At 38.9% G+C, this 12,093-nt stretch overlaps 1 protein-coding gene across 1 annotated transcript; it reads left to right on the top strand.

The window, feature by feature from the left end:
- The first annotated feature begins 502 nt into the window (after positions 1-502).
- LOC123232105 (ferritin heavy chain B-like) lies at positions 503-7,300 on the top strand. The gene is made up of 4 exons (XM_044658456.1): positions 503-604; positions 3,676-3,822; positions 5,522-5,647; positions 7,133-7,300. The coding sequence occupies exons 1-4, from the start codon at positions 503-505 to the stop codon at positions 7,298-7,300; spliced, it is 543 nt and encodes a 180-aa protein (XP_044514391.1).
- Positions 7,301-12,093: the final 4,793 nt, after the last annotated feature.

The raw sequence follows: 12,093 nt of genomic DNA, 5'->3' as shown, positions 1-12,093 counted from the left end.
TTCTGGGGAAAACTTTGCTTACTTAGCATGCCAGAAAGGGCAAAGCTGGGGGTTTGAATTCAGTTTTCTGACTCTGTTCTAGCATTTTTTTCCACTATAGTCTCTGGCCCATACATTAGAGGAACTGGAACTCGGACACAAGGCTTGTGCTCTTTCTATTACCCTAGATAGCTTCCCCAACCCCCACAATTGGCCTTATCCATTTATCATCATTCCATATTATACTAACAAGGTCCTGGAAGGTAAATTGGTCTAAGCAGTGAGGCTCCCATCACCTGTTGCAGGACTGAATGAATTCACCTGTGAGGGTAGGTGGGGAAACTGTCACCATATTGATGGATGATATAATGAGCTCTGAGCTTTCCATTGGTGGATAGCAGCTGCCTCCCTCCCTCAAATTCATCTAACTGGGCCAGTAAAAGAAGAAGCTGTAGGGATTCTAGTTGATGCACTGAAACTATTGCTTATACATTTTCTTGGAAAAAACTTTGCTGTTATTGAAATGGAGTATTCTGTGTCCCAGAATTTCCATCCAGAATGTGAGTTTTCTATCAGTAAGATAATAAATTTGGAGCTGCATGCTAGCTACGTCTATTTTACCATGGTAAGTTTTTAGGTCTCCTGGTATGATAGAAGTGATAACAAACTAGAAATAGCCATAACACTTTCCCCACCCTCTAGCCTTTGTGGTATCCTTTGGTTAAAGAAAGAGGAAAGATGGGGAATCTTATTGAGCTCCTTCCATAATTTTTTAACCCTTATCTTCCATCTTACGGTGTATTGGTTCCAAGGCAGAAGAGTGGTAAGGGCTAGGCAATGGGGTTAAGTGATTTGTCCAGGGTCACATAGCTAGGAAGTGTCTGATCTAGATTTGAACCCAGGACTTCTCCTCTCTGGGCCTGGCTCTCAATCACACTGAAGCACCTAGCTACCCCAACCCCAACTCTTTCCATCTTTAAATTGATGCTTTGTTTTTGGTTTAAGAAGTTTTAGCCTTTTGTGAGTCAATGAATTGGAGGGCACTGTTGGTCTGTTAAAGTATGCAAGTGAGGGCTATTGACTGCAGGCTTTGAAGATTAGGGATTTAAATGGAATGATTATAGAATCCTGAAGTTGGAAGAGATCTCTTGTTACCTGGTCTAACTTCTCCCTGAAATAAGAATCTCTTCTGTGGCATTCTTACTAAGTGATCATTTAGTCTCCCTTTGAAGATCTCCAATGATGGAGTACTTTGAGGTAGTCCTTTACACTTTTAGGCCAGTTTTAGAAAATTCTTATGTTGAATTAAAATGTGCCTTCCCAAATTTATTGGCCCTAGCTTCTGACCGCTAGGACTCAAAAGAGTCTGTGTAATTGCTTTCCCAAAAGATAATCATTCAAATATTTGAAGACAGCTTACCAGGTGACGAAATCTTTTGTTACCCCCTCTGGACTTCCTTTAAATACTGCCCCCTCCTCCCATGTCAAGGCTTCAAGACTTTTCTATTGAGTGATGGTAGGATTCCAAACTTGGAAAGATCTCAGAAATTATCTAGTGTACCCCCTGCATGAAGTATGAATCCCCTCTGTAGCATCCTCAATTAATAGTCACCTGGTTTTTGCTGTGAAATCCAAATGGTAAGTAACATATTACTTTTTTTTTAAACCCTTAACTTCTCTGTATTGGCTCCTTGGTGGAAGAGTGATAAGGGTGGGCAATGGGGGTCAAGTGACTTGCCCAGGGTTACACAGCTGGGAAGTGTCTGAGGCTGGATTTGAACCTAGGACCTCCCGTCCCTAGGTCTGACTCTTAATCCACTGAGCTACCCAGCTGCCCCCGTAACATATTACTTTTTGACAAAAGCCATTCTAATTTTAAATTGTTTTCAGGATGCTAAATATGGGGGCTAAAATTTGCTCATTAGATTGTGAGCTTCTTAAGAAACTTTAGCATATAGAAGACTCTTAATAACTATTGATTAACTCTGACCATTCTACCATCCATATCTTGTTTTGTTCTCTGAGGTCAAGAAGAATTAAGTCAAATTTTTTTCCCCTTATGAGGCAACCACTTAAATATAAGAAGATAGCTATCAATCAAGTATTGACCAAATCTTTTCTCCTTTGGGTTTAATATCCCTAATTCCTCTAAACAATCTCCCTATCATGACTTCAAATCCTTCAAGGGCCTGGTTGTCCTTCTGGAGCTATCCCAGTTTGAAAAATGTTTTTGAATAGAGAAGTCTTTAAGGTGCAAGTGAGGACACAACTAATCTCTTGGTGGAATGGATAAGCAGTGGCTTTTGAATTAGACCGCCTGGTTTTGAGTCTCAGTTTTGCTGCTTAGTCCCCTAACTTCACTTGACCTCAGTTTTCTCATTTGCAAAATGAGACAGTTGAATAAGTTGATCTCTTGGGTCCTTGTCACTCAAACACTTAATTGTTTTTAATTCAGAGATTGCCAGTGTAACTAGGTCTCAACCAATGGTTCTGCCAGAGCTGGTTACTTACCATAACATGATTGCTTGGAATCACTTTCCCCTGCCTCTCTGATGTTGGAGGAGAGCTCATAAGGCTCCTAAGGATCTAGGAGGTCAGAAGAGAAGCAAGGGGCCTGAAAATGTTCAAATGGAAAATAAGATCTACCTGGGAAGAATGATCATCTTAGCTGATTTCCAGCTGAGCTTAAAAGAGCAGAATGGGTAGGGAGTGGGAACCTTCTGGATGAAAATATTTTCAGTAACTACCAAAGTTCTTGGACAATGTAGCCTGGGCAATGAAGTTAGTAAACCTGGCTCTTTCCCTCCTTAATAAAAAGGCAATAAATGTCCCATGGGTTGCTTGCTACCAGAAGTTCTTAAAGTCCAGCTCAAGGGTCCTTTGAAAACCTCATTCAAGATATATGCTTATTTCAAAAATTATCTTGCATGTTTGCAGAGACATAGGCTTTAGAGCTAAAAGAGACTCTGAAGATAGCTCTGCCTCTTACAGATGAGGAAACTGAGGCTCAGAGAGTCAAGGTGACATTCAAAGTCAAATGGGTAGGAAGTAGCAGAGTCAAAATTTGAACTCAATTTAGTGAACATTAAATTCCACAATCCTTTCACTCTAGCTATTTTTTAACAATTGAGGTACTTGACTCAATTATCTAACTGAGAGGATTTCAAGTAAGCTTCTCTTCTCTCTGTCTGTCTGTCTGTCTCTGATTTGTCAGTTACAGTGGTCATGATCTGAGGCTGTGAAAGGTGTGTGGACTCAAAAATCTATAATTCTGCCAAAATATCTCCTTGCTGTAATGAGTGGAGGGTGGAAACTAGAGGAAGTTTGTAAGCTTCAGACTATCTATGTACTATGTTTGCCTTGTAGGAAGTGGGGCAGTGTGGGATAGCAAAATACTGGATTTGGACTCAAGAATATTTGGATTCCAATCATGACTTACGTATGCGACTATGGAAAAGTCCTTTAACTTTTCTCTGCCTTGGTTTCCTCTTTATAAAATGGGGATATTTTCTGTAGCTCATAATCCAAAGGATTTTCATAAGGAATAAACGAGATGATGCCTATAATGTATTCTCGTTATTACTCACTTTTGGAAGGGGATTTCTCTTTAAGTATGAAATCATTTTTATGCTGTGGGAAAATGCTTTTCAGCTATCTACATGTAGGCTGTGACCTAACTCTTCTCTCCCTCCACAGACTTATTACTTTTGCCATCATAATATGGCCCTGAAACACTTCTCAATGTTCTTCCGAGAGCAGTCCGAAAAGAAGAAGGAACATGCGGAGAAAATTATTCAGTACCTAATCAAAAGGGGGGGACATCCTGTTCTGGAAAATATCCTAGTGAGTACAGTCCATGAGCCTGTATTTCCCAGGAACAGATGTAACTAAACCCTCTGGTTTAGGGATTCCATAGAAGGGTAAGGAAGGCACTGCTAACAGTAGCTTTGTATTTCAGAATCTAAGAGTTGGACAGGATCTCAGCAGACATCTAGTAACCTACCCAAAGTTCAGAGAATTACTTTTAAAATGGACTTGGAAAGTGGTCATCCAGCCTTTGCTAATGTAACAGAGGACTGGCTGTAAAAAGCCCAGATTTTGTGAGCGTATGCAGCATGTGGGGCCGATGCAATCCCCACATGAATTTTGGAGCATGCACTTTGTAGAACTAGTTCTTATCCACTAACCACATGGTTAAGAGACATACTTCTGAATTAGAGCTAGGTTATATTCGAAAGGCACTACCAGTTGGCCAAAGCAAGTGACTTCTGCTATTTACCTAGTAGTGCTCAAGTGAGGAGGTAAGAGTAATGAGTAGCTCCCTTAGCTGTGGTAATATTGTCATAAAGGCAAAAAAGACACAAAGGACCTTGAGTCTCGACAAAGCCATAGCAAGCCTAACAATTCAACTAAGGCTATGCAAAAAGCTCAGAGGAAAAGTCTTGTCAGGGAGGCGGTCTTAGTTAACCCTAGGATTAGACCACCTGATTTGAGGCAAAAAATTCCTTGAGTAAGTCATCTCAGTTACTACACTGAAAGTGTGGAGAAATACAAAATCTCCTTTTCTTCATCTGCCTATGACAAATCACTAGAGTCAGCATGAACAGCATACCCTGAAACACACTCCGAAAAAAACCCTAGTAAAAATGAAATTTCAAAAGCTCCATTTCCAAGCAAATAGAATTGGAATTTAGCTTTCTAGCCTTATACAATTCATACAAATCATATTGCCTTGCTTTCATTTGTTTAATTTACATAAAAAAGGAGCAGATGTAGCCCCAAGTAGTGAGAGTGGACCCCAGTAAAATCAAAACCATAGTCTAGATAAAGCCAAACATGTAGCTCACTCTTCATGAGGCCCCCCCAAACCCTTTCTTTCCACCCCTCTCTGCTGTACTTGGCAACAACTGGCTGTCCTTGTTCTCCCCACTAAAACAAATATTTCCCTGAGAATCTGAATTAGATGGTAACATATTTACTTGTCATTTATCAGCCTATAGAAAACTCTGCCTAGATTCGATGAGATAATCTAAGAGTACTGTAAAAGAATGACAAATTATCTATATTCATTGTGCATGTAAAAGGCTTCCCTAATCCCTTAACCTACTGTTATAAGCCTTTGGTGGAAAGGTCTCAGGCTTCTAGCTCTATGCTAGAGATGAGTTCACATGGGAATATAATAGCAATGTGTGGTGTGATGATGTTAGTCTCTATCACCTCCATTTTTCCTGCTGAAGGAGTATTAAAGATGGCTATGACCATATGGGTTTCTAGACATCTGAAGACAGAGTTGATATCATACTTTATGGCTAGCTATGTTTAATGGGCTGGAACTAATTTACAGAATATCCATGTGGGCATAACATCAGCTGTCCACATTCATAAGAGTCGGGCTGAATGGTCAGTCCCCTATTACCCTAGCAAAGGATGAATGGCCACTTTTCTGGGATGTTGGGTAAATAATTCTATCCATTGCTTTTCTCTCTATGGGTAATAGCTCATTAGGCAAATACCTAAAGTATATTATTGGGGACTCTTCTAGAAGTCAGAAGTAGAAGACTGGTCAAATAGTCTGCAGGCTCTGGAAGAAGCTCTTGTGATTGAGAAGGCTGTTAATGAGGATTTGTTGGCTCTGTACGATAAGGCAAAGGAGCATGAAGATCCACATGTAAGTAAAGGGCTGAGGTTTTTTATGTATTTGTTCCCTACTTATTAAATGATTATTGTGCACAAAGCACTCAACACAGTGTTGAGGAAAATAAATAGTTTAAATATGTCACTGCCTTCTTGAAATTTCCAGACTAGAAGAGGGAATTACACATTGCACATCTAGATGCCTTATAATATCTACTTTTGTTCAGTATACTGGTTACAATAGCATGGCATAATGGAAAGAGAATTGAAGTGGAGAAGGCTCAGCTGAAGTCGTCTTCCTCTGCCACATACTGGATATATGAACCTGAACGAGTCTCGTATCCTTTCAATGTCCAAAACAATTCTAAGTGATTCTCTCGTGCAGATCGAGTGCTAATCTATGTTGTTTGAGGGAGTTATTTACAGGGAGTTTCCTACACTGATGAAATCATGATTTTGGTAAGACAAGCAGAGTGTCCCAAAAATTGTTAGGGCAGTTGTATATTTTTAATAACTTTATAAGTATAAATGCTATCAATTCACATAAACTACAATTTGAAATTTTAATTATTTAAACTTATTTTCCGTTTATTTTGTGAATTTCTAATTATTTAAAACATTAATCTTAAGGAGATAGGGTACCCTGTTGTTTGGCATTCGGTGGGCCACAGTTTCTGGATGACACTTAGACCGGTAGATTAATAGAGGAACTCCTCCTTCTTGGCCATTCTTGGTCTCTTTGTCAATCTCTGTTAGATTTTTCCCCATGGGGTTGTGTCAAAACTGTAGGGTATGCATTGAAATCTGGTTCTTTAAATCTAGTTCTTTGAATGATCTTCTGGTTAAATTTACAGGTGCAATCCTGAGGAGCAATTAATAAAAGATTGTACAAGTTCTGAAAATGGGCTAGTGTGATATAGAATACAAGATGGTGATTCTATTGAATTTTAGTAAGATGACATCAATATTTAAAAACTGTAAATATTAAAGTTTTTTAAAAATAAATTTGTAGCACATAGTAGGTATGATATACTTTTCCTTTTCCCTTTGCAATATACTCTCTTAAATGCAGTACCCAACAAGATATCAAGCATTATCCTCCCACTCATTATCAAGAAGAGGGATATGTCTTTCATCTCATGTTTACCAGGAACACTATTGGCTCTAAGCATAATTTTTTTTTAAACCCTTACCTTCTGTCTTGGAGTCAATACTGTGTATTGACTGTGTATTGACTCCAAGGCAGAAGAGTGGTAAGGATAGGCAATGGAGGTCAAGTGACTTGCCCAGGGTCACATGGCTGGGAAGTGTCTGAGGCCAGATTTGAACCCAGGACCTCCCATCTCTAGGCCTGGCTCTCAAACCACTGAGCTACCCAGCTGCCCCTCTAAGCATAATTTGCACTGGTTTTCTTAACTTCACGATGACCACCATCTATTTCCTATTCTGTTGGACAGGGATGAACAGATCACATGAAGCTTCAGGATACTAACAGACCCTCAACAATTCTCTCCTATAGCTCTGTGGCTTCTTGAAGTCTGAACTCCTTGATGAACAAGTGAAGATCATCAAACTGCTTGGAGATTACATCACTAACTTGAAGAGATTGGGAATGCCTGAAAACAGGTCTGGGGAATACATATTTGACAAGTATACACTAGGAGAAAATTGTCAGATTTCCCCCTAATTCCTTCAGGCCTTAGGGGTCCTGGTATTATGGATACCCTAAATATATAACTCCTCTTTCCAGAGCAAGAATAAAAAGTTGGCATCTACCTCATGGCTCTTCTTGCAGTGGTTCTCTTGAGTGATTTGTCTTGCTGAATGGGATGTAAGTGTTGGGCCAATATCGAAGGAGCAACCATGGTAAAAGATGAGCTAGCAATTCTCAATTGATTCTATGAAGCACCTGTTTTATGAATGGTGCTGCACTAGGACTAGAGAGGCAAATTTATATATACAAATGTATATATAAATTTGGTATATAATATATAAATTAAATATATATAATAAATAAAAATGTAGAAATATAAAAATATAAATATAAATTAGGTGTATAATATATACACCTGCATATATACATATACCCACATGTATGCATATATATGTGTATATAGAGTCCCTGCCCTTGGTGAATTTATATTTTAACATGTTATATGATACGACCATATCATTTTAATAGAAAACAGGCAGCAAAGTGGCCCAACGGATAGAATTCCAGGACTGAAGTCAAGACTCTTCCTGAGTTCAAATCTGGCAGCAGACACTAGCTGTGTGACTCTGGGCAAGTCATTTAACTTTGCCTCAATTTCCTCAATCTGTAAAATAAGTTATAGAAAGAAATGTCAAACTACTCTAATATCTCTGCCAAGAAAACCCCAAAAGGAGTCAAGGAAGAGTTGGACATGACTGAAAAGTCTGAACAACAACAATAAAAAAGGAGAAAGGGGGTTGGAAGGGGGGGGGAAGGAGAAAACAAAATCAGGGAAGGTTTTATGGAAGAATTAACATTTGAGCTAATTCATCTTAGATGAGGATTCTGAAAACTGGAGATGAAAGAGTCCATTCTAGGCAAAAGAGTACAAAAGGAGTGAGAATGCAAAGAAATAAGATATGGAATGCTCTGTTTGGGACACAGATCACGTTCAATTTGGCTGGAATCTCAATTTTTGAAGGAAATAATGTGAAGCAAGAGAAGAAAGGTAGATTTTGGAGGAAAGGGGGCAAGGTGGCTTTAAATATCAGGACAGGGAGTTTGTTTTTATTCTAATGGTGATAGGGAGCCTGTGAAGGATTTTTTATTTTCTCTAAAGAGGAGTGCTGGGGTCAGACCTGTATATTAGGAAGATTATTTAGGAGCTACAAGGAAAATGGATTATGGAAGGCTGGAACTGAATTGATTCATCATTTGGCCTTCATTAAATGTGTTAGGCAATGTGCTAAGTGCTGGACCAACAAGAAAGGCAAAATACTGTGCCTCCCTTCAAGGAGCTCACAAGTAATTGGGGAGACTATAGGAGACAAAAGCAAAAATGGAAAAACAAGCTACATACAGAATAAATAGGAAATAATTAACAGAAGCCAGAGGGTTGGGATAGGTTCCTTGTAGAAGGTGGGATTTTAGTTGGGGCTTAAAGGAAGCCAGAGAGGTTAATAATCAGATTAGAGGAAGTAGGGCACTCCAGTCATGGAGGACACCCAGAAAAAAAAATGCCCAAAGCTGGGAGATGGAGTATCTTGTTTGTGGAATAGTCAGGAGGTAAATATTACTGGTGTAAGGAGTAAAAAGACTGAAAAGGCAGGAAGGGGTTAGGTTATAAAGGACTTTGAATACCAAGCAGAGGATTTTGTATTTTGGTCCTAGGAGGTGAAAGAGAATCACATCTCATCAGATGCAGGGAAGTATTCTAGACTTTTGAGATCTCTTTTGGATCTAGACCAGTTGTTCCCAAACTTTTTTGGCCTACCACCCCCTTTCCAGAAAAAATATTACTTAGCCCCCTGGAAATTAATTTTGTAAAAATTTTAATAGCAATTAATAGAAAAGATAAATGCACCTGTGACCATCACTGCCCTCTTGGATCGCTGCAGCACCCACTTTGGGAATCATTGATTCCCAAATGAGTCTAGATTCTAGACTGTCACCCAGTGTGCTAGGAGAGTTACTTAATTTTGGCAGTCTTGCTAATTGTGGGTGTCAAAAACATATATGTGCCACCAATTCTATAGATCACTAGAACTTGTTCTCTCTGTGCCTGCTAAAATGGATTTCCTCTCATTTTTATTTGTTCTAGCTAACCCCACTATAAAGTATTGTGCTACATTTCTTATTTAATTTTGGTTGGAGAGCTAAAGAGTAACACTGAACTTGTTTTTAAAAATTATGTTAGAGACTGGAGACTTACATGAGTTTGGGAGTAGGACCATTGTGGCCTGGCGTGTAGTAAATGCAGGACTAGAATTTAGGAATACTCGGAAGGACCAAATGATATCATCTGATGGTGTGTTTTGTTTTTTAATTTATAAGGCAAACAAAATAGAGGTAGTTGGATGTCAATGTTTTGTTCAAAGTAAAATGATAATATCTACTTGTAATTATTTGAGTTTAAAATATATTTGTGTTGAGGGGAGGAATTACAATAAAAAATTTAATGTATCAGTTGACGCATAGAATCCTTCTAGTATTAATAAATGCTCTTGACTTGTCACATTTTATTGTTGTTTCAGTTTTTCTGCTTGTTTGGTTTTTTCCTTTATAAACAACTTTTCAAGAAAAAATAATTGAATTTTTTTCTGCTTCTTGAGCTGTTGCCATTTCCCCCTCCTTTTGTACAGGGGCAGGAGAAGCAGTGGCTCTGGCCATTCCTTAGAAGGGCTGAGACTTCATGGTGGGATTATCTCTAAATCCATATGTAGCCATTAGGACACTCCCTTGAATTTAGCATCAAACAATGTTTCCAGAATGATATAAGCAACTTATAATGTTGTTCCCTTGTGCCAGTTTTGTTTGGAATTGTAGATAGAACAAAAAACAAATACTATAACAAGATGACAGAAGAAATGGCCTTTCCTAAGAATCTGTATAAGGGAACTGCCAAAGTACAATTGGATTTGGAATCAGGATGACCAGGATATGTATCCTGCCAATCATCCATAACCTCTTGACCTTCATGATAGTGTGGTAGCTGGGTGGCTCAGGGATGTAGAACCAGACCTAGAGATTGGAAGCCCTGGGTTCAAATATGGTCTCAGACAATTCCTCTCTGTGACCCTGGGAAAGTCATTTAATCCCAGGTGCCTAGTCTTTACCACTCTTTTGCCTTGGAACTAATACTTAGTATTGATTCTGAGAGAGAGTAAGAATTTTTTAAAAAAAGACAATGGATTTAAAAGGATTAGCTTTGTTTCTTTGATTTTAAAATAATTTTATGTGAAGATATCTGCTTTGGTTATCATTTATCACAATTATGTGTCATTATCATGGACATAGTTTTCTTGTTCCAGAAGCCAGTTGTTTCTGACAAAAAGAAATTCCATTTGGCTTCTATAGCCAATTATGGATAGGCAAAAGTTATGGAATAATCACAATCAAAAATAAGAAAAGAAGTCCTTTTCCCTTTTAGGCATGCCCATATATAAATCTTATGCATTTCTTTTTTGTTTGTTTGTTTGTTTGTTTAATTCTAAATTATGTGATGCCGTACCACATTGGTTTGTTCCGTGCTCCTTCACTGAGTTCATTGTTTAGGAAGAAATTCTTTTGCATTTGCCAGTAACCCATTTATTTTCTAGTATCAGGGGAATAGTACAGGTCCTTGTTTGTTTGTCCTGAGTACTTAATCTCATTACACAGGCCCTTGTTTACTGTATGTCCCAGGTTTAATGCTTGCTAAAGCAGGTATGATCTAGGCAGGGCCAATGAATTAGTCAACATGAATTTCTTTAGCATTTATTATGGGCACTGTGCTAAGCACCGAAGATACCAAAAAAAAAAAAAAAAAGACAAAAACATAGTCCTTGCCCTTTAGGATCTCGAATTTTGAGGGAGGAAAACCCATGCAAAAATATGTACATCTAAGATATAAGCAGGATACCTGGAAGATACCTGGCTACAATTCTGACCAGAACTCTACCCCCATCCCCATACTTCCTTCTTCTTTTTTAACCCTTACCTTCCATTTTAGAATCAATACTATGTATTGGCTCCAAGGCAGAAGAGTGGTAAGGGTAGGCAATGGGGCTCAAGTGACTTGCCCAGGGCCACACAGCTGGGAAGTGTCTGAGACCAGATTTGAACCTAGGACCTCCCATCTCTAGGCCTGGCTCTCAATCCATTGAGCAACCCAGCTGCCCCATCACGAGCTACCCAGCAACCCTTCTTGATGATTTCATCGGTTCCCTTGAGTTTAATTTTCACCTCTATGTAGCTTACTCCCAGATTTACAAATCTAACCATCATGAACTCAAGCACATATCATCAACTTCCTCCTGGCCATCTATCTCCACCTAGATATCCTACAAGAATCCCAAACTCAAAAGATAGCAAATAAAACTCATCTTCCTCCCTCTAAATCCATTGCTCCCATGAAATTACCTATTTCTGTAAAGGCTTCACCACTTCTCTGGCCATCAAAGTTTACCATCTATCAGTCATCTTTCACACTCCATTCTCTCACCATCCATTTCTTTCTTTTTTTTTTTTAAACCCTTATCTTCCATCTTGGAGTCAATGCTATGTATTGCCTCCAAGGTAGAAGAGTGATAAGGGTAGGCAATGGAGGTCAAGTGACTTGCCCAGGGTCACACAGCTGGGAAGTGTTTGAGGCCAGATTTGAACCTAGGATCTCCCATCTCTAGGCCTGGCTCTCAATCCACTGAGCTACTCAGCTGCCCCCTCACCATCCATTTCTAAGTAGTTGCCAAATTTTGATTCTGCTGCCTTGATCTTTGCCTCTACAGTTTGTAGCACTGCTGAATAAG

The sequence above is a fragment of the Gracilinanus agilis genome, chromosome 1, assembly GCF_016433145.1.
Source record: "Gracilinanus agilis isolate LMUSP501 chromosome 1, AgileGrace, whole genome shotgun sequence".
NCBI lineage: Eukaryota > Metazoa > Chordata > Mammalia > Didelphimorphia > Didelphidae > Gracilinanus > Gracilinanus agilis.
The sequence above is the reverse complement of the archived record's forward strand: the minus strand, read 5'-3'. Positions and strand labels throughout refer to the sequence as shown.